The 24,710-nt window shown below is 35.6% G+C and overlaps 1 protein-coding gene across 6 annotated transcripts in view; it reads right to left on the reverse strand.

Moving 5' to 3' along the window:
* LOC122513881 (histone demethylase UTY) overlaps window positions 1-24,710 on the reverse strand; it is a 40,619-nt gene that overhangs the window by 14,824 nt on the left and 1,085 nt on the right. For 5 of the 6 annotated variants that reach the window (XM_043630383.1, XM_043630381.1, XM_043630385.1 and 2 more), the window contains exons 2-3: window positions 24,031-24,284; window positions 23,837-23,945 (exon numbers count right to left, since the gene is read on the reverse strand). In XM_043630383.1, coding sequence (XP_043486318.1) covers window positions 23,837-23,945; window positions 24,031-24,284 — 363 coding nt within the window. Of the gene's footprint in view, window positions 1-14,065; window positions 14,850-23,836; window positions 23,946-24,030; window positions 24,285-24,710 lie in introns of those variants that run through there. The other variant, XM_043630387.1, reaches the window with a different exon arrangement.

A 24,710-nucleotide genomic window follows, 5' to 3' on the forward strand; every position in this document is an offset into this window, starting at 1 on the left:
AATGAGATAAGAGGGTCGCGAATAAAGGGAATCTTGAACAAGCATAAGAACATTGACGGGAATTTAGTATTTGCGACAATAAGCTTTCGAGTTGCTAACACCAGCTAATAATAATAATATATGTACATAAAAGAATACATCCCTGAGCGTGCGATTGCATTGCGAAATGAGTAATATATAGAAACGCATGAGAGTGCAATCCATCCACTCGTTAAAGAATGACCAGTTATTGCATTCTGACCTCTGAAACCGTGCACACGTGTAATACTTAGAAACTCGGACGAGGATCGCAACACCGTGACGGGAAATAGAAACGATTTACTTTTTATTCCCCAGCCGGTTGCGCAATTATCGAAGCACCAAATACGTGAACTTTCGTACTACATTTCTACATAAATGTATGAAATTTGTATTCCAATATAATTTAATGGAATTAATATTGAAATTAGAAGAGGTAAAAAGTATACACAAGTAAGAGAAGGCAGGATGACACATACGAGAAGCACGGGGACGCGAATGCACGTGCCGTTTCAGACGTTACACCTGCATGGAAGAAACCCACCTGCACACCAAAACACCGATTGCCTCTTTTTCGCGTTAATAAAGCTGGCCGATCAATATTTCTTCTGCTTTTTACTTTTTTCTTTTTTTGCATTGAATTATTTTTTATCATATTTAAACTTTCTTACACTTTATTCGCAAAAAATGGCATCAAGGTGAATGAAAAAACAGAAGAGTCGCAAGGTAAAAAGAAAAAATATCAGACTCAATCCTACACCGTTTCAAAGAAAACGAACGAAGAAGTTTTACATTCATTCTTATATACCAATTCGTATCAGATGAAAGAATCAATTTTTTACAATTTAATTCAAGAGGAAGAAATTATAAGAAAAATATATATGGGTAGGTTGAAAAAGTTTTAAGAAACTACCGCTAGGAGGACTACAAAGTCTTGAACCTAACCCCAAAAAATAGGCGCAAAATCTCTGAGTTTAACACAAGAAGGTTGGTTAAATAATTTCAAGCTTTGTGGTTTTTCCACACCGTGTTAGGGTAGCCTAACTCATTTATATTTTTTTTATAGTTTCTTTCTTCTCTTTTTAATTATTCCATCAAACATGAAACCAACTAGTGTATAAGAATGCACGTGAAACTTTTCCAAAAAGAAAAAAAAAACGAAAGAGTATTGGGCCTTACTGCGTACACCCTGTATTATCCTGATGGACCCCTACAACTGTGTAAAATTTAAAAAAAAAAGGATTAGTATCCCGTCATCTTGGATCTCTTTTCGATGGAAATTATTAAAAGAAAAAGAAAAGAAAAAGAAGAAATAAAAAGAAAATAAGCGCGAGCACGTGAGACAGATGCGTTTCACCATCGCAGCACGCGTCATATGCAGGTGCAACTGCAAACTGCCAACAAGCTCGAAGTAAATCGTGCCGGACAGCCTATTAGTTCGACCTCTCATCCTATTCTTTTTTCCAAGCGGTTAAAATGGATCTGTTAAAAGATAACGGTACTGATCAACAACCACCAAAATTATCGAATAAACAAAATCATTCTAAACGATTAATTGTAAGTCAAATTTAACCACCAAACAACTCGAATGAATGTTAATTTAACACGGTCACTTGTTTTTTTTTTATTACAACACAATGCAAATAATAATTATTATTTTATATAATATAATATATTTTATATTATTATTATTTATATATTTTAATATATTATTTATATTATTTATATTATTATTTAATATTTTATATTACTATTTTATATATTATATATTATATATTATATATTATATAATATATATTTTATATAATTATTATATTATATAATGAATTTGATATTGACTCGAAAAAAAAAAATGTCGAACCAAATGTGTGTGTGTGAGAAGAAAGAAAAAAAAAAAGATAGATAGCACGTCACCCCCTCGTATCACCCCCTTTTCTTTTTCCTCCTTTTTAAAATAACGATGTTTATCGTCAACACTGGTAAAGGCTTTTAAAGACTCGAACATAGAAACACTAATGGCGAATCTTTTTAACGATAAACGACTAATATACAAGCACCGAGCTCATCCTTGGTATCTCGACAAATAAAAATAATAAAAAGTACTTCCTTAAATGGATTTTTAATGGGGGAAAGAAAACGGTACGTACGGTTGTTGGTCGCGTGCCAAACTTAATACTTATTCGACTATCAAGAAGTTTTAGTATGTCTGGCCGATACACCTGTCCACCATCTTTAAGTACAAGGAACAAGACCCAAGAAACGAGGATGAGGGCTTCCAGAGAGAAAGAGAGAACCAAACCGAAAGAGAAAGGACGAGTATTGTATACAAGACAGGATGTGGGCAGCTGTTTACCAGCTGGAGGATGATACACCTTAGCGTGTGCTTACGAAATACATTCGTGGGCCTTAAGACGGGCCCCGTCTGTCGACCGCGAATGCGTCTTTTGATGAAAGAAAAGAGCCTCGTCCCCAAACGTATTCCTAGCGATTTTCCATTATTTCCCCCCATAAGAAATCGTGGGAACATTTTCTATTTTCTATTTTAGAATAGGATAAACGTAAAAAAATAAAAATACGTTCGTGGTACATACGTATTTTAAAAAGTTAACGGACAGTAAAAGTTTCAGGGAAGACAAAAAGAAGTGACGAGTCATTTTATTTCTTAAATTAGTTGCGATATTGAAAATTTTGATTAAATATCACATTTTATAAGGCCAGTCAGATTGTCATATATTAAAGAATCAGTTAGTCGTTACCTTTACAGATATAATAATTACAAAAATTTAAGGTTATGTCAAATAAAATTCAAAATAAAAATGTAAAATTTGTGTGCGAATGATAATATAACATTCACGTTATTCTACATCACAATGAACGTGTTAAATGAAACTAAGATTGTCACGCGTTTAGTTAGTCATTACTTTTACAGATATAATAATTACAACAATTTAAGGTTATGTCAAATAAAATTAAAAAAAAAATGTAAAATTTGTGTACGAATGATAATATAACATTCACGTTATTCTACATCACAATGAACATGTTAAATGAAACTAAGATTGTCACGCGTTTAGTTAGTCATTACTTTTACAGATATAATAATTACAACAATTTAAGGTTATGTCAAATAAAATTCAAAATAAAAATGTAAAATTTGTGTGCGAATGATAATATAACATTCACGTTATTCTACATCACAATGAAATTGAATGCTATAGCATTCACGTCTACGAAAGTGTCAAATGAAACTAAAAATTGTCTCGCGCGCGTTTATTTAATTACGTAACAAATAATGTACGGAAATAATAAGAACGAAGAGAGAAAGACAAAAAAAGAAAAAAAAGATGGCGGTCCAAGATGGCGGACCAAAAAGTAAAGAAAAATAGTTCAGAAAAAAGACTATATGTTGCAAGAGGGAGAAAAAGAAACAGGAAAAGTATTCGTACTATCCGTTTTGTCGTCTCAAGGTCGTAATTCCTAGCTCCTTTCTTTCATCCTTAGTTTCTTCCTTTTTTCCCCCTTCCACCCTTCCCCTTCGTCGAAAGGGGCGAACGTATAATAAAAGAAGGGACCGAAGATCTCGTCTCTTGCGTGAGAGTCCATTTTAAGTCGATCGAGAAGAATCGGTTAGATGGATTCTGATCGAGAGAGAAAAAGAGAGGAGGCGGGGGAGGAGGATGGGAAGTAAAGGAAGAGGAAGAAGAAGGAGAGCACAAAAAGAAGAAAAGAAGGAAAAAACAAAAAAATAAAAGAAAATGAAAAGAGCGAGGGTGGTAGTGATGGTAGCTGAAGGGACGATGGAAGAGAACAAAAACTCAACTAGAAGAGGTCCACTTTTGTAAAGGGTCCACTTTTCTAAAATCCTATGGTAAATGGCGGCTTTCGTACGGCTGCCGGAGGTTTCGCTCTGAAAGGTCCCAAGAAAGAAAGAAAGAAACTGCTCCGTTTTATTATAAAAGAAAGAAAAAATAAAAAGAAGAAGAGATAGAGGCGGGATGGAAAATACATGGTCTGTTGTCAACATGTCGTTTTGTTGTTGTTGACAACGAAAGAACGAGAACGAGCTACTTAGAAATTTTTTCAAAGTTGGAAATAAAAACATATCGGTGAATTCTATGATTTTTTTTCTATGAAACCAACTTTTTCCTTCGTTTTACATCACAGAAAGACAAAGAAAACATATATACGGAATGAATTGTCTTTAAATCGGAATAACAAATCGAATTTGAAGGGGAAACTTTAGGAGACAACTTTTCGATTATTTCCATCACTTTCCATCATCTGAAATAAATTCCATTGTCTGGATTCTATGAGAGTATCGGGGGGCGGGGGTTGGGTTATATTATGCGTGTTTAACGCATTGCTATGTTCTCTTTTGCTTGGGAGAAGAAAAAGATCGTTAAGATCCGATAAGCAATTGATTTTCCAGATAAGTTTTGTTTCGAAAGGAGAATCGGAGGATGATCAAATAGCTCGATAAGACTCCGTTCGATCTTCAAGGCTACAATGTGTGTCTTTATACGCGTCTCTTTGAAAGTATCATTCATTCGTGGTATCCTTTAACATTTAATGGGACATATGTGTAGTCAGAGTTATAATATATTGTCTATTACGATCAATAAAAACAAATAATTTATTCATCTAAATATTCAATGTACTTAAATTGAAAACCAAATTTGATAAAAAACGAAATCTATAATTGTAAGATATAAGATTTAAATTTATTCTGGAAAGTATCCCCCCCACTTATTCCGTTACAACACTTTTGTAGTATATATGTTATATTTCTTTGATTTCGTTTGCTAGAAAAAAATAATGAAATTTGTCAATGCAAAAATGTCGACCAGGTTGTTGTTGTTGATCAGGTTTGGTCAGAAGTTTAGATCTGGTCGTTAACACTTTTGGACGACTGTTGTCGCCGGAGCATGCAATTCCCCTGACCATCGAACGCAAATACATCGCACAAGGGGGTGACGGGGGGTTGGGGGATGGGGGGGGGTTAGGTAGGACAATAAATGAGTAATGCTTCGTTTCGATTGAATAACAAGGGTCGACGAGCATCGCACGGAAACCGGCATGCCATTCGAAGAGTAGAGAGAACCCTTCTTTTATCCCTTCGGCTCACGCTAGCCGATTTTCACCCTAGTACCACCATATACTACGATGTGTAGTACTATGCGAACAAAACTTCACTACTCAATAGTCAATCATCCGTTGTTGAAATGATTTTAATATGGAAACAAAAGAAGACTTTCCTCGAAGAAAGAAACAAATGACAACAAAATAGAAATTTACTAGTGAAATTACTAGTGGATTATTACTAGAATTACGGGCGGAAGAAAGCGTGTTTCGTCGTATCATCGTCTCTTTTTTTGTAACTAGAAGACGCTCGCTGCTCACAACACACAACACGCGAAGCATATTCTTTTTAGGTTAGGTATGTACATATATACGAGAGATTATTTTCTTTGTGTGTTACGTCACAGACATTGATCGCGCCAGGAAAGGGGAAGCTAAGCACGTATAACACACTCGGTTATGTGTACCCAGACCTCTCGCAACCCTTTTTTCGAATATGCGTTCTAGAAAGAAGATAGGGAAAGGGCCGCTGAATATCCCCAGTTGGCAGATGCGAAGCGAGCACGAATGATGGGTAAAAGAAGGAGCCCCATGAATCGTACCCCGATTAACCATCCCCTCCCTCCTCCTCCTCCTCTTCGTCCCTTGCCCTTACTCTTTTCTCTTTAGCTTTTCAACGTATCTTCCGTTGCGAAAGAATCAATGCCCCGATTTTGCATAAATCGAGGCTCGTTCGTTTCTTCGTTCGTTCGTTCGTTCGTTCAGGTTTATTTTCTAACAACGAACAATAATTGACTGTGAATATTAATGAATCCGTTGGTTAAAGAAAATTGTGTTAATATCGTCGCGCGAGTTCAATGTTACGGAATAATTATACATGATAATTAAATTAGTTCAAATTATAAATAGACATTATTACTTTGGCAGTTTAATTCGATTGTTATACCTACGCAACGAGTACGCAACCACGAATAATATAACGAAATTTGTAATATCGATATAATCGAATGCACTTCGAGAGACATATTTTACGTGTTTCGATTGTAAACGGCACGAGAAGAATATTTCGTATGGTTTACAAAATCGTCGGATCTTATTAAATTTTTCTTTTTACTTAGGAAAGAAAAGAAAAGAAAGGTAAAGAAAAGACAAATGTAGAAAAAAAACGAGCTTCTCGTGGTTCTTTCATTTCACTACTGACCAACCACCCACCCACCCACCACCCACTCTTATTCTCTCACTTGCCCCGTGCCAATTCCAGCGATCTTGAGATTCCGTTGAATTTGCATACGCAAATATACAAATATAAGCTCCACCAATAAATAATGTTGCATCTTTAATTAATTTATCTATTAAAAAAAAACCTTCCCCCCCATCTTATATACAATTAGTATTGTTTTATTCGATATTACTGTATCGAATAATGATATTTTCTTTTCCCCTTCTGTTTCACTCTCTCTCTCTCTTTTATTTTGCCATATGTCCGTCTGTCTGTCTCTGGGTGCCTCCCCCCGTTCATTCGAAAGCACACGTCGCGTCAGGAACGATAAGCGCGAACGATTCTCGAGTACGTTTCTGTCCTCATCCCTACGAAAGAGTTTTGTACCGACCTGCTCGATAACGCGAACATTGTTAGTTACGTTGCACAAAGCGAAATTTAGCTCTCGACATTTATCGACCGATATAAACTACATACCCTTCCCCCTCCCCCCAAATAACTAACTAACTATATCACATTTCGAAACATAACTAGGAAAAAATCTATTCCTGTAAATATGTGTTTGTATATATAAATATATATATATATGCTGATTTTATTATTTAACACTAGATTTACGGGTGTTTCGTTCATTATTTTTTAATGACTTAGAAACATTATTTAAATGGAGAGTTGAGTAGAGGAGAGGAATTAATTATTTACGTATATTTCATTACGCAACTAAAAACCAACAGATATTTTAAAAAAATAATATTTCAGTTTTTTATATATATATAGTAATTTATTATAATTTATTTATAATTAATTACTAATTATATATTAGTATATTATTATATTATTTATTATAATATAATAAAATTGTTAATGAGTCAAATTGGTTCAGTCCGATAATCTAGTGTTAACAATATATAGAACACACTCTCTCTCTCTCTCTCTCTCTCTCTCTCTCTCTAAATCAATAAAATACATATACGATGTCTACTCGCGACAATAAATGCATGCATTGACGTAATGCATTTGCATAGATAAATACGTATTGAACATATGTATCGTTAAACGGGATTATTGACCACGATACATAATTAATTATCGCAAAAAAAAATTTCTACTCGGCTTAAACAATAATACGAGGTAATGATCTCTCGTAGAAAAAGGAAAGAAGAAGAGAAAAAGAGGGGGGGAGGGAGGGAAAAAGAAAAAGAATAGTTTACGCTATTACGCAAAACCAAGAACAAATTTGATATTAAACTCGATTCGTTCTTTGACTATTAATAATAGTCTCCTAGTTGTGTGGTTGTGTAATATTAGAACGTATTGTTACTTCACGATTATTCTTAGCCGTTGATGATGATGATGATGATGATGATGATGATGTTGTGTCGTCCGTGTAAATAACCATAACTTTATATTATATTCCTATATTAATTCATTAGATTTATTTAATTATTATTTGTAAAAAAAAAAGGAAAAAAAAAAAAAGACTAGGGCTAAAAGTTTCTAAGTTAGTGATTTTATAAATCACCAAGAGAAAAGGAACGAAGAACAAAGAGAACAATGGGAAGGTGTATGCTAGCTAGCTAGCTAGCTAGCTAGCGTGCAGATTATATTGCTTTACATACGTAGATGTGTTCGTGCACGTGTACAGAAAAGAACGGGGCCGAGGGGGTGGGGGTGGGGGAAAGAGAGAGAGAGGGAGAGAGAGGGGGCAAAGAATTGGTGGGAGTTGGGAGATGACGTAAGCTTCGATTACGCGCCGTTGCATGGCGCGTATGGTTGGCTACGACTGCAAATTGCACTCGCTCAGCACGTTCATCGTATACACACACACAAACACACACACACGTATTCATTTTCAGTGAGCGTGTAATATGTTCTCTCTCTCTCTCTTTTTCCTAACTATCTTTCTTTCTATAGAACGTGTGTGGGTTTCGTGTATATGTGGATGTGTGTGTGTGTGTGTGTGCACGCGCGTGTACATGTACGAAGGACGAGGCCTTCATCGAACAGGCAGGCACGTAACACTCGCGTATCTTCTTCGTTTTCTTCGGATATCAACCATGTACGACGCTGTTAAATTGCTGTCAGCTGACAACAAGATGAGAAGAGTACAAGTCGAGAAATGGAAAGAGACTTTTTCTTGAAATATTACTTTCACAAGAGAGAACTGAAGAATTATATTTATTTATTTGATTGGATTGAAATTAAATGGGGGTTTGGTTTGGTTGTTCTTATTCCGATCGAATGAAGAAGGACGTTTGTTATTTTAAGCAATTGCAGAAAAAAAAGAACACCTAAACTTCATTGGAAGTTTCTACGGGAAAGTGTAATTATGTTAGTTTAACTATTAAAATAGTTAATGACGAATGTGAATTTGAGGAAAAATGCATCGATTAAAAATAGAATATAAATAAAACTCTTGGCGCGTGTGTGTGTGTGCCTTATGACGGTAAAATCTGATTAACGATGACGTTATCAAATCGGTGAAGTCAGGGATTTGCTGTTATAGACGTTAAACCTCCCGCACCTTCATAGGTGATGAGGAAAACAATTACTAGTAGAGGAGCGGCCACCAACCACGGCGACTACTACGAGGACGACAATGACGACGGTGGTAAAACAGCTGTCGCCTTGACCTTACTCAACGTGCTTCTCGCCACGATATATCGTGACTACCATTTCTTAACGTTCTCTCTCTCTCTCTCTATGTAAAGTATGAATTGGCTTTAAACATACTCTCTATGAAGAGAACTTTGATATATCGATGGAAATAAATTCGAGCGCGCGTATCCTCATAGAACGAAGGAATAAATCACAAACATGTCAAATTTTATCGATTCCTATGGGCATCGGTCTACCACCACCTGTTGCTCATCACACTCTTTTCTAATAAATAAATAAATAAATCAATCAATCAATCAAGTATTGTACAAAACACTCTTCAATATCAACAAGAGTATAATAATAAGGAAATTTTTTGTTAACACTTTATCGACCGCTAGCCTATTAATCGGCTTTTCAATTGCCAGCATTTTTCGACCGCTAGCCTATTAATCGGCTTTTTGATTGCTACCGCTTCTCGACCGCTAGCCTATTAATCGGCTTTTAGTTATCGACGTACAGTTTCGTACAGATGGAAAATTAGCCAGTACTGGGAGTAAATGCGCGCGCGACTAAGCCGATATTTGGTGAGTGGCAGCGTCAACTACGAGCGGTCAATAAAGTGTTAAAAAGCAAAAGCTCGTAAATATTTGGAATAAATAATGCAAGTAAAAATTGTGTTCAATAATTCGAATGTTTTGATATAATTAATATCGTCGCGATATTCTCAAAAAATAAAGATCTACAGGGAGGAAGAGGGGAGGAGAGAGAGACAGAGAAGGAGGGAAGGAGGTAGAAGAAAAAGTAAAAGTGCAGTCCCTAAGCAAAGTTAGGATTCGTATAGGAGAGGAGTATGCGGGAGGGGTACGCGGAGGAGCAAAGGGGCGCCATTCGAGGGAGGGCTGTTGAACTTTCAGGGTCACTCCCGTGGGCCTTTGCGAACTGAAGATAGAAAGGCAAAAGGACAGAAAACAAAAAAAGAAAAAAAAGAGAGAAAGAGAAGCAAGCTGGACACGAAAACTCACTCCTAAACCTTCTAACGATGCGCCCTCTGTGTTGGATTGGGTCTGCATAGAAGTAAAAAGAAGTAGAAGGGATAAAGGTAGGCCTGCCTGCCTGCCTGCTTGCTTGCTTGCTTGCCTGCCTGCCTGCCTGGGCTTTTGCTTCAGCTCGATGGGGACGAACGACGGTATTTGAGGGGCCAAGAAGAAGCCGCGCAGAGGTAGAAGTAGAGGTAGAGGTAGAGAGACCTTGCACTTCGTCGTTTCTCTTCCAAGCCCTCTTTCGGCTTTGGTTTCTTCTATCTTCTACCTTTCTTCCTTGCTCCGCGCGCTTCTCCTCCTTCTGCTGTTGTAGCAAAGGACGAATAGAAAGAGGTAAAACGACGACTACGACGACGACAACGGTCGATGTAGCTCAAGAAAGTGCAACGACAGAGGAACCAGTTTTAGGAGCCAAGAAAGGATCGTTTTCTTCGCATGGGCGATGGATAAAATCCTTTTTTGATGTCTACAACGGAAAGATTCTTACCTCATCGAAAGCTACGCTTTTTTCCGCCTATCTGTCTGTCTGTTTGTCTGTCTGTCTATCACCAATCATGGAAATATCTCGAATTTGAAACGTTAAGATCACACGAGTAAGGAGATATAGTCGAAGAGATGAACTCAGTCGAGGATAGTGAACTCTCATGGCCATTCCGTGGCTTTCCTCAGAACCGACAAAACCTCGGGACTTCTCAACATAATACGACTATTTATATTCGAGAAAAAGATAGAGGTGGGGATGGGGTGGGGAGGAGGAGGGGGGTTAAGAGGAAGAACAAAGAAAATACAGTTGAATTATTTGTGTGTGTGTAACGTTATAATAGTTGTATGTTAACGTATAAACATATAAAGAAATAATTAAGTATACAAAAGGAAATTATATGTGAAAAAATATGAAAATCTCATTAATTCTCTCTTGTGGTATTAAGATAAGATGAAATAAAAATGGAGGCAATGAAAAAGAAGGTTGTGGAAGAGTATAAAATAAGTAAGCTTGGGTTGAATGACCTCCCAGAGAGCGAGTATCTCTATCTAGTACCTGTATCATCTTCTCTCCAGCAAAAAGCACGCGTGTGTACGCGTGACTAACTGTGCGTGCAAGCGCATACATCCAGTCTAATCCCCCCCTACTCTCTCTCTCTCTCTCTCTGTTTATTCCTATCTTTCTCGCACCCTGATTATACATAAGTACATAGACGTAACCCTTCGTGCACGTTATAAAACTAGTTTCGCGTGCGGATTACTCCTCTCTTATGGGATATCGCACCGTGTCTACCATTAGAATCAAACGAACGAAAGAACGAATGAACGAACAGAACGAAATTACTCAAACTTTGTCGATTAACTTCGAGATATTCTAATATTTATTTTTATTTATTGAAGTTATACTTCTTTTGGCGCGTTGGGAAAAATGTAATGGGGAGTGATTTTGTTCCGAGCGTCTGGAAAAACAACACCATGAAGTTGTCTTCTCTTCTTCTTCCCCTTTTTTTCTCAAGCGGGTCACCCATCCAAATACTAATCATACTCAGCGCTGCTTTACTTAAATGATCGAGCGGGAACTAATACTATCACCGCGCCATGGCTGTTGACGCGTCAAGTAATTCGGTATATCTCTCTTATATTTAGTGTGGACTGATATCTATATTTTGATATTTTCTTTTTCTTTTTTTTATTCTTTCTTATATATATAATAATAATTATTTTTGTTTTTTAAGTTATTTTTTTCTTTGAAGTTTTTTTTGAAGTTATTTTTGAGGTTATCGAGGTTATATTCGTTTTAGTACGGCAAAGAAGTATAACTTCTTGCGTGCGTACATAAGTACACACACCAGTTTTTTTATTTATTTATTTCTTGCTTCGTCCCATTCCGGTTTGAGGGGGCTGTATTCGAGATCTAATATTTTGTATACGTAATCAATAAGAATTGCATACATTCAAGCACGTACGCATGCATGCATGCATGCATGCATGTATGTACGTACACACACACACACACACACATATTTATTCTTATTATTATTACATTCGTAGTTGTGTTTTGGAAATAATGTTTATGGGGAATAATGGCATTTAATGTCATCGATCCCATTGCACCGAAGGAAAAAAAGCAAGGGCAGTGATCTTCGACTCGTTCGACAACATCGCGGCATTGCCCGAATGCCATGGTCACTGACCGTGAAATCAGGAATTTCAATTCTGTACTCTACCGACTTGCAGCCTCTATCATTCCCTACGCAATATGACGCACGCATCTCTCTGTTCATTCTTTTTTCCCTATGCTTTTCAATTTGTTTGTTTTTTTTTTTATTGGAATTAAATAAGGTTTCACGTACGACTAAAATGATTCATTCAAATATTGTTAGCCTCATTATTGTTTTGCAATTAATCGGTATATATATATTATTTATATCATTGGTCAATATGAAAATAAAAGAAACACGACAGCAATTTAAACGATGAAAAAACGTTATTAATGTGCCCATAATTATGAAAGTAAAAATTAAAAAAAAAAAAAAATAAGTTTATTAGTTATTTCACGGCACATTATTTGAAACTAAATGAATTCAATGTAATTTTCACGATATTGTGAAAAATGAATTATTAAACAGTATTTGTTATTTCAATATTATATAAAATTCATTTAATGTTCAAATGTAATCCCCTTGAGATATCTCGAAACAAGAAATATATGACTTAGACCACTTTCATAATTATGGGCACAATTTTATATATTACAATTGTATATATTAAAGAGAAAGAAAAAAAAGAGAAGAAGGGACCGATTAAATTCTATTCTCGTAATAGAGTAATTACAATTCACAATTAACGTGTGGCCAGGTCGCAAGCGAGCTGCGGCGAGTGGTAAGGCAAGCAACCGGCGACACGTACGAACAAAATATACACATACCAAACTTCAAGTATCTATATATATATACGAGTGACCTAGTTTTTCAGCTGTAGCAATACACATTTGTAAAGAGGGAGAGGGAGAGAGATAGAGAGAGAGAGAGAGTAATGCGCTGAGCGCGACATTCTTCAACAACCTTTCGCGCATTATCATCCGACTCGGCGTTTATGAGACTTGTTGCATTGACCCAATATACACGTTAATCGACAATTCCGATCGATTATTTCTACATTATTCGTGGGAATATTATATTAGAATGTCTCACACATTTGAATCTTACAATTAGAAACAATCCGTCATTTTAAAATTCGAAATTAACACGTTCCGTGTCATGTGCATCACCGGTGGCCACGCGTTAAACTTGATCTTCAGGCCACGTGTACCACCGGTGGTACACGTAGACATATTTGTTTAATGCTCTAAACATCAAATGGCTTGGCACGGAACGTGTTAATCGATATTTGTTCGGAATAATTACAATATAACAATAGATTGTTACAATTTTGTTTAGATGTATAATATGTAAACAAAATGAATTTAAAACGTACCGTTAATAATAGAAAGTGAAATAAGACGAGAAACGAAGGGAGAGTAAGAAGACGGAAAAGAAGAAAGACGAGAAAGCAGGAAGGAAGGAAGAAAAAGAAAAAACAAAAAAGAAAGGAAGGAAGGAAGGAAGGGCTGTAGTACCTTCCTTGCGCGCACACGGCGCTTGCTCGTTTAAGGGTCAAAGGACGAGGATGATGGTATAGAACGAGGGAGGGAGGGAGGGAGAGAAGAACCCCCCTCGTCCTCTTCGTCCACGAAGCATCGATCGAGCCAGTCGCCAAAAATTTCACGCCCAGGCTGCTTTCACTCGCCATTTCTCTCTTCTCTCTTTTTCTCTTCCTTCCTTTCTTTCTTTCTCTCTCTCTCTCTCTCTCTCTCTCTTTCTTTCTGTATACATCTATCTTTATCTTTCTCTCCTTTTCTAATTCGAGCTCCGAAAACCAAAGGGCCATTTCTCGTATGACATAGAATAAAATCCTACGGTCACGCGATACCTCTACCCGAAAATCTTTCGACAATAATCAACTATTTAAATAAAAAAACAAAACAAAAACAATGCTTCTATTTGTTTATCTTTCATCAAGGACATTTAACGGTTAAACCATTCACGAACGGTTAGAAAAAAGAGAAGTATTTGAAATAACTAACCATTGAAATGATCCGTAAGTAGATAATGGAAGATCTTAATCCGATATTTTTTGGTCGTGTGGGTTGCGATGATCACAGTTTACGAAGAAAAAGGAAAGCACGGATAGGACAAGAGAAAAAGGATATTCGAAAATAACGCAGATGTGGAAAAACAGTGTTTGACACTAGTTAGACATCACACTCAATCATCCATCATCCACACACGAGCACAATTCGCGACCTATCGATGGACGGACGCAGGGCGTCGATCCCAAGAACGACGCCGCGTTTATTACGGTTCTAATACCACGCTCAAGAACACCTATGTTCGTTGTTCATTCGATAATAATGACAAAGAAGAACCAGGGACGCGATGACTCTCTTCTTTTTCCTTCCTTCCTTCCTCTCTTGTTTCTCTCTTTCTTCTGTTGAACACAATCTAACTAGTTATATGACAATACTAATATCATTTTAACACCATCATTATCATCAACATAGCAAACATCACTATAGAAGAACACTACTATGAACACTCGCGGTTTCCGTTACCACGCACATGCTGCTGCGCCAATATTGCTGTACATTTTCTCTTTATGTGTTATTTTTTTCTTCGACTATACACACTGGGGGGCTTTGTTATCAACAACAAGATTTCCCGATGAAAACGTGACAACACTTTATTTCTCCTCTTTCTCGATCGATCATATATAGAAATGTTGTAGATTTATATAAACTAATGATGATGATGATAATAACACACACACACACACGTATATAATATTATTATATTAATATCTTAAAATATACATATACATATATATATAATATATATATATATATATAGACTAATGGCAGTATGAAGCAAGGAAAAAGGCAAACTCTGCGCACTAAAAAAAAAACCCCTTTTCCCCACGACGGTTCTCATGCGACTGGCGCGACGACGACCGGGACGACGGTGGCTGCACGGAGTAACTAAGAGTAAAGTGGGGGTGGCTAGAATTCCGTAAGAGTGGGGAGACTAGAGCCATGCCGCGGCGTTCTCGTCGTTGTTCGATGCGGAACAGTGCGGTGAGGTGGGGAGGGGGAGGGCAACTGCACACCAAAGGGAAACGCGCACTCCTCTCCTTCGTCAACAGAAGAAGGTGAGGAGGAAGAGGGGGAGGGGGAAGGGAAGAAGGAAGGAAGGAAGGATGGATGGATAGATCCACGGACGAACGGACGGACGGACGGACGGACGGACGCGATTGGGGAAGCGCGCGTGCGCAATGGCCCTGTTTTACAGACGCATCGTGACAATCGCGCTCGAGCCACCGCCCGATGCATCCATCCATCCTTTTTACGTTTGTCCTTTCACCCTCCTCCACGCGACGACTACGAATAAGCAACTTCTTTACTACCTCTACCTGCCTTTTGTCACGTACACGAAATTTTTAACATCTAACTTCCATCATTTATTTCTCTTACTTCTTTTTTTTTATCCTTTCGTGTTCTAAGTAGAATATTATTAGGAAAGTATAGTGTCTAATATTTTTTATCTATATTAACAGTATATATAGTACTATAAGATAATACTATATTATAGGTTAAATATTATACATATCTTCTTCTTATTTTCTTTAGAAAGAAAAGTAAGAGAAAGGGAGAACCTAATTGCTTCAAACGAAAGGTAACGCATCATCTCGACCATAAATAAGCGAAGATAATAAAAGCTTTTCATCGAAACCTCTCGGAACCCGAAAAAGGGGGTAATTTTATGTCAAGGTCTCTCGACCGGTATCTTCTCTCCAGCCGGTTTCCTAGCTTACTTGTTGTTAAATCGACTTTGGTCAACCGATTTTTTCGATTATTCTCTAAGAAATAGATCGATGAGGGACGTTGCATGGTCTACAATTCAAAATCTATTACAAATTCCAATTTTTATCAAAATCTATTACAAATTCCAATTTTTATCAAAATTTATTACAAATTCCAAATTTTATCAAAATCTATTACAAATTCCAATTTTTATCTTTTTTCTTCGATAGAAAAATTCATTATGGTCTAGTTACATCGATTTTAGAATCCATCGACACTGAGGAAGGCAAAGGATTGATATGAAAATTAATATGAAAATGCAAATGTGCCAATGCACTTGTAAGAGAAAACTGTAGGCTGATTTTAAACTGAACAATGAAAAAAAAAGAAATCAAATTGGAAGCAATTTAAATACATGATAGATACAACGGTTGTCATTTAAATTGTAACGTTGATAACAAAAAAACCCTGAACTAGTTATATCGTTTGAAAAAAACATAAGCAATAAAAAGAAAAGAAAACAAAAGTTTAAAACTTCAAAAATGCATCGGTTGTGTATTTGTCGAAAAAAACTCGTTCGTCGAGCGACTATTTTGTACCCCCACTTTTCTCGCAAACATACGCGTGTACCCAAAATACATAGAGGTATATAAAACCCCGCCGTCTTCCGGTTTCGTTTCTCTTGTTTCACCGTTGGTTTATCTTGGGGTAAAAATTCTTCCTTACAGTGATTCTCAATTATTCTTTTAATCTTTTCTTTTATTTTTCTATCAGGACATTTGTCAAAATCACGACTGTTATTTCTTACCACACATGAATATGAATTTCATTTGATTTTGTCTTTTACTTCTATATAAGCTCAAAATCAAAGTTTTTTATCACAGGAATTTGTTTTTTTTTCTTCGGGAGGATAATAATCGATCGTTCCATTTTAAATTGTTTTCTTTTCCTTCCCGAATATACAATTCCGAAAGGCGTCTCGACTCTCGAGCAAGTATTTCACAATAAGTCAATAAGAAGATATTACACCAAAGCGAGAAAGTATGCCAACGCCTTCTCTTATCTAGTCCGATTCGCTTTTTCACAAGAACACTGTTACTTTCATACGAATCGATAAACTCGACTGGTGTTTACTAGTTACCATCTGTGCGTCAAAGGAAGAAGAACACGATCGAATGAGTGATAATAATAGATTATGTTGCTTCATTTTCTTCTATAATTCTTTCTCATTCCCATTTTCCAATTTTTCTTCTAATAATATCAATCATAAACGAACAATGTATTATTACATAGAAAGCAAGATTAAATTTAAAAACAAACGTTAAACAACACATTCGAATAATTTAATCAATATATTTCACATAAGTATGTATAATTTACATAAGTCTTGTACTTTTGTAAGTATAGGTTAATTGTATAAGAAAAACGAAATAATCGAAAGAATTTACCGAAGTGGTAAAGTACAAAGTGTAGGTGTAAATTCCATTCATGTTGAGTTTCGCTTATCAGATGCAAAACCACGTGGTCTCGACACGCACCTTCTCCTCTCTAACCACGTGACTCAAGTGTACCTACTTACTGCATTCCCTCTTCTGTTTATGGTGTCAACGCACAAACTTCCCTTACCTCGAAATTGTATTTCACGAATAATCGAAAAAATAATTGAAAATCACGCGGGTATGCACTTACGATGTATTTCTTATAAGATAAATAATATTATTATCATGTGTGTGTGTGGTAGTATCGAACGACATTGTTGAAAAAGAGGAAATCCAAATGGGAAAAAATCCAAGTGAATTATGCGCGCGCATCTAACTTTGTATATTCTGTATGATAATTTCTAATTTTTGAATACACATATCGAGAAATACGTATAGTAGAAAAGTGTCATTGACTCCCCCCAGTGCAACGTTGCGACGACTAATTTTAACTTTCTTGGTTGACAAATGCATGAAAACAGACCAATGGTAGCGCGGCCAAGGAATGAAATAAATATAAATCAAAGGAAAGAAATAAAAAAGAGAAACGCAGCTTGCGCGGTAGCGAGTCGAATCGCGAAAGAAGACGAAAATGAACAAATAAGATACGGAGGAGACGACACCGTTACTTGAAAAAGATTCTAATCTTTTCAATGCTGTTATTCTTTCTGGGAACGTAACTTCTCCAATTAATGATATTTCTTTTATGGGTATTATTCACAGATAAAAAATATATATATATATGCATACGGAAATAGAAGTAGTCATTGATTGAACGAAAATCAAACGATAATAGAGATTCCGAAACGTCAAAAGTTCCAAAATGAACCTAAAAATAGTCGAAATTATTCGAATAAATGAAATAATAAACGAGACGTGTCATTATTTTTCTTTCTCGAGTAACAGTAAGAGTACGTAACTTTTCATGCACATCTACTGACTGATTCGAAAATAATTCATTTTGATGTTCATTGACGTTACTCGTAATAATACATATATTCAAATTTCGAGATGATTATTTCGTATACATCGAATCGCCTGATTGGTTGGAAATAACAGCCATATTGAACAGACATTGGGGGATATTGAAAATAATAATAAATATTTCATATAAAATACTTACATCGGATAGATACGGTAAAGATAAAAGAAACGACTCTTAGCAATAAAGAATCCCGCTAGAGAAGAAGGGAATGAAAGGGAAGAAGAGGTGTGTAGGGATAAGGTCGAAGCGAAAGAAGGAACTCACTGGTGTAAACTCGCAAGAGAGCTGGCCGCCCGCTGGTATATCTTTCCTCGAGTCCGCCGGTGTATTGAACTCGGGTGCCCGAGGTCATTGAACTCGAGCGCGCGGGCGGCGTGGCTCTCCGTTGTGTGGCTTATGACGTCACGTGATTCGTCGTCTCCTCCACCAACGCCGACGCCGACGACGCCGACGACGCCGACGCCGACGACGGCAACGACGACGACGACAACGGAGACGACTCGAAACGAAGGAATAAGCAGTCAATGACGTGGCGTCACTCCATTGGTTAATTCGTCGCCTCGCTAACCAATGACGTCACGCTTGAAAGGCGCGACTGAAGCGCGCGCGCATCGCTTCACGCCACTGCTGCTGCTGCTGCTGCTGCTACCTCGTCCCTGTCAACTGACGACGACGACAACGACGTCACGAAACCCGCTATCAATAACGTTCATAACAAATAAATAAGTTACTTGCTTAAGAGAGTATTTTTTTTTTATTCCTTACCAAATTTTCTTAGTCGCATACTTATAGAAAATTAATTATGAAATTTTTATATAATAATATAAATAATATTCGATTTATGATTATATTATACAAAAGTCATTTTGTTAACGCGTTCGAAAAACTCTTCTTTTTTTTTATTAAATAGTTTAAATTATATAAACTATTTGTCTTATAAAAAAGAAATAAATAAATAAATACGAGAGAGAGAGAGAGAGAGAGAAGAAGGTGAAACACGTGCGCGCTACGAAAGACGCGCGCGCTTCTAACCAGGTGTATGTATATGGGAACGCACACTCAACCATAGATAATATACAAAGTATAGAGGACATGAACCGAGTAGAAACGAGAATCTTCTGAGCGAACGGTTGAGAATAAAAGCCGTTCCTCGATTGTGAATACTGCACCTGCCACACAACAATCACATCATGCGAAAGGAGGAAGGGAGTGGAAGGAAGAGAGGGAAAGAGAAAGAAATAGACAGAGAGAGAGAGAGAGAACGAAAGGCTATTAATAACGATCCTGAATTATTTTTAGCAGTAGACACACCGACAGTAAAATAAAAATAATAATCAGCGACCAAACACAAGCACGTAAAGTACCACTCGACGATGGGTTAAAATGAGCTTGTATTAGGTGATAGACAAGTTAAATGTCCGGATAAGATGATCATAAGCGATCGGTCAGTTGAAAAATTCGTTGGTTTATTCGTTAGGTGAACGTTTGAAAATCCGATCGCACGATTCGGTTCGTTCGTTCTCTTACTCACATCAGAGTTTGTTGACTCTCGGTTTCAGCACGCCAGCTGACCATGACCTCGCCGAACGATCCGCGAAGTAATACCGAGGCGATTCTACCACCACCATTACCACCCCCCGCCGGGGGACGTTGTCGTCCTCGTTGCAGCTTGTCTCTCTCTCTCTCTTTCTCCCCCCTCCCCCCTCTCTGATACGTAAAAATGCATATATATATACATTTTGCTACCAATAATGACAGCAATGATGCTATCGTTGCTGAAAAAAAAAAAAAAACTCTTATCCTAGCCTCTATCTACGTATAATATGTAGATAATATATCAAAGTACGTTTTACTTAGTTTCTTTTTATGAGTCGTTGATTATATCAAGTTGCTCAACACTCTAACTGTAAGTTAACGAAACTGGTATATTAGTTTATTGCATAATTTATCTAATTAAATCGAATTGTGCGATAAATGAATTGTTTTAATTTTGGAAAATAAGAAAACTAATAGAAATAATATATTTGGTATGGTTCTTTTTTGGTATGGTTACGCGATAGAAAATAAAAATTATACGTGAGTTTGTATATGAATGAAAATAATTGTCCCGGAGCAACGCATAAAAAAATACGAATCTCCGAAGGCGTATCTAGGGCAAAGAACATCGATCGTATAATCTGGGTCAGAGCTTGCATGCAACTCTGCTTCAAAGTGTGCGCCAAGTGCAACGCCGTGTGCAGTTGGTCGAGAAGCATATTGCACCAACTATAGGGAAAGAATAAAAGAGAAATATATATGGATATAGAAAAGTATGAAACGCTTATAATATTACTAATTCAAAAGAAAGAACTTTTACCCATATCGCATTATTATCGATTCTATTATTTATAAGATTTACCAGTCATCCCGCAAACTCATCTAAGTACTTTAATCGCGAATCCTATGAAATAATTCATCGCAGGCACTAACGTTTCCTAGAAAACTTTACAAGGAAATAAAGAAACTTTTTTTTCTACTACTGTCCGAGCGTTTGATCGATCCTCTTTCGAGTTCTAACGAATATTTCTATTTTGTTTTAATAATTTTAACTTTTAAACTATGTTATATAGCGTATTGCAATTTGAAACTTGTTAATATAATTTAATTAACATTGATTGATCTAAGTTACATTAAAACTTATATAATATAAATATTTCTTGATTTATAAAGGATGAAAAATGTATTAGAAAATTATGTGGGAAAAAATGTAAAAGAAATGATGAAAAAATAGCGAACCGGTCAAAACCCTTTGTTTCCCAAAATGGCAGCCACTAGAATTGTAATCCTTTGTAGAATGAATGCACGTGCGGGAACGCGTATGTATGATACACATATTGCGCAAGAAACACGTGTGTAAGACGAAAGAGAAAGAGAGAAAGAGAGAATATGCAAGAGGGATAGGGATAGAAAGCTGTAAAATCGATTTCTCCCAACGCATCTCTATGTTCAGCGCGTGACCTAGCGACGCTCCTTCATGGCGGACATTCGCGTTTCATCTACATTTATGTACATACGTATGCATATGCGAATCATTTTATACAACTCAATAATAACGTATTTATACATAGAATAACAATAATCATAATAATAATAATAAAAGAGAACTAATGCGCGATAACAAAATGGCGAGTAAATTAATCGAAAAAGAAAACAACAACAACGTTAGTCAAATTGTTAAATTTATGAACAAGATTGGATAAAAATAATACGAAATAAATACAAAAATATATAATATATATAATAATAAATAATATAAATATAATATATATAATATATATAATAAATATATAATATATAAAAAAAATATGTTTGCCAAATTATGCACGTGTATATATATATATATGTAAATTACGATACATAAATTATACGTAGAAAGACATCTGTGTTTTTATAAAATCATTTCTCGTTATTTTGAACAATTATAAGTAAAAGCAGGGATGGCAGAAGCAAGCTATAGGAATATCGAGCGACCCGTTTCAGTTTCCCTTATTCTCGGTAACGATTTCGTGCAGTCCTATTTACAGCTTGCTACGCTTTTTCATTTCGAACGAAAGCGAGAATGGGGAAAGGGAAGAAATGGGAAGGGAAAAGAAGGAAAGAAAAGATATCAAAGAAAAAAAGTTGCAAAGTCTGAAACATTTCTATAGGGAATCTATAGAGAATATATGTATAGGATTAAAATGATTCCATTCTTACGATTGATATCTCTGACAATCTGAAATGAAAAGATAACTCTAATTGTAAGAAATGATGAAAAAAGGAAAAAGAAAAAGAAAAAATGACTTTGAACTTATTTATATTTTTTGAACTTATTTATAATTACAATTACGATAGAATCGTAATTGAAAGAATCGTTCTAAATGAATTCAAATTCGCACAAATAATATAATACAAAAATATATATAAGCAAACGTATATATGAGCCTTGTTTAAAATATAAAATACAAATATATATTGACTAAATGATATACAACTTTGACGCGGGAAAACATTAATGATGATAATATATGAAATAATGATGTTTTTCTTCAACGATAATAACAACGAGAAAAAACAAAATGGCATTTAATAAAGGTTAAGTACTAATTATCCATTCGTCATATTGCGTGCATTAAATAATTATTTGAACTTTTTGTGCAGTGACAATTGATATGACAATTAAATTTGCATAAACTATATTATTATTATTATTACAGGATAAAATTGATGAGAGTAATTTCTATAGATACGTAAAGACGACCCACATTGCAAATTTGGAAATGACGTGCAGCAAGTTATTTAAGTACGTATCGCAGTTCCCGTACGAGCAAGTATAACGTTAATAATATACACTAAGGAGATTAATTGACATGAATTGCAATTTACAATAGAGATTGGTAAGCATTAACCGTATTTAAATGGGATTTAAATGCGATTTAAAGGCAATAAGCGAGTGCTTCCTTCGTTTCGATCTCTCATTTTATTTTGTAAATTTTCTAGTTTTTTTTTTTGTTTATTCGTATTTAAAAAATAATAACTGTGTATCTTGAATGGAAGAAATATTTGCCTTTAAAACATCTGCATCAATCAATATCATCCACTGAATGAAATATTAATCTATCCAGATGAAATTTAAATATGCGTGCGATAAGCGAGATGTAAGGAATGAAATTCAATAAAGCGTGAAATGCAAATAAATAACATTAATTGTTTAATACGTGTAAATAAATATCTTCAATGGTAAATAATGAAAAAAGAATAGAAATATTCAGAATAATAAAGAGAAATATGTAATCGGGGAAAAGACATTGCCCTCATAACGCAATATCGACTTTGCGTATGAGATCGCACGCGAGGTGCGAGGAGAAATGTTTTTTCAGTGTTCATTAGAGTCGTGGAGAAGGTATCCATATAAATGTACGTATATACATATATGTATGGACGTCCTGTTCCTATTATTCGTCACCCCGCACCGCTAACTGGGCGCCATACATCCGACATCGTTTGGCACGTAAGCCACCGCTAGTTTAGAATTTTCCGACAAAATCGCGGTACCGACATCTGTCGGAATATTAATTAATACAGTTGATAAGTTAGAATTCTTACAAGTTTATATTACCGACACGACTTTGTCAAATGACCACGGTCGGTAAAGAAGAAAACTATTAATTACCAATTATCGATTACTGGATAAGTAAATTTGTCGGTAAAATATACATGGATATTTGTGTTATCGACCGTTAGAAATAAAAAAAATAGTAAATAGGGTGCAAGGAACGATGACCTTTGCGTATACATCATCGAAGGGCCGATGCCCCTTGCTTTTCAAGGCTAGCAACTTTAGCAAGAAACTACATTTTTCGACAGTGCTATTTCCATCTATACAAATGCTACCTACCCCTTATCCACTCAAAGATGAAGATTTCAATGTTAAAGAGACGTACATAAGATTCGTATTAATTATATGCAGGAAAAAGATCAAAGAGAACAATATATATATGACAAGTTGAGACTTACCCCTGGAAGGTATTAAAATGAAAATAAACGAGTCCTAGTCCATAAAGAAACGAAGCATCTTTCCAGTAGTCGCCTTTTAACGAATAAAATTTCTGATATGCTGACATGGCTGTAAAAATATACAAATTTTACTATAAAATATCTCATTTAACGTTTATAATTATAAATTAATAAGAAAAAATAGACGCACAAACCTTTAGGATAATCTTCCAATAGCAAATGAAAATGACCTAATTTACAATAAGTCTTTGGATCAATACTAATTCCATTCTCTTCTTCGTCGTCCTTTGGCTCCTCCGAATTTAATTTAATACTATCCGCTTTTCTACGTTGCTTTTCAGATTGCGCTTGGACCAACATTCTTTCTAAGTACTTAATTGCACGCAATACCAAGGCCTTTCTCTTCATCTGCTCTGGCGCGTTCAGTTTAAGAAATCCAAATTGTCGACTGCGCGTACAAAGAAAGACAAAAAATATTCCGTTATAGATAATAGAAGAAATAATGAAGCATAATAAAAAAAAGAAGCAAACAAAAAGGATAGAAAAATAACTAAAACCAACAAATCCACAAAGTAGCAGTAACATCAAGAATAGTTTCATGAAAACCGGTAGAAAGATAAATTATTAAAAAACATATCTAACTCGTATGCATTTGTTACAAATATGTCATTGTATAATTTTGGATTTATTTAAACAATATCTATATAAAAATATTACAAAAAGCTCATTAAGAGTATTTACCACAAATCCAAAGTTAACTATTTTTTCTATTTTTTCTCTTTTAATATATATATATATATATATATATAAATGCACTTAGAGATGAACTTATTTAAATATAGAATTATATGTATTTATTGTTTGTCGGATAAAA

The sequence above is a fragment of the Polistes fuscatus genome, unplaced genomic scaffold (assembly GCF_010416935.1).
Source record: "Polistes fuscatus isolate 324 unplaced genomic scaffold, CU_Pfus_HIC Scaffold13, whole genome shotgun sequence".
Lineage (NCBI taxonomy): Eukaryota > Metazoa > Arthropoda > Insecta > Hymenoptera > Vespidae > Polistes > Polistes fuscatus.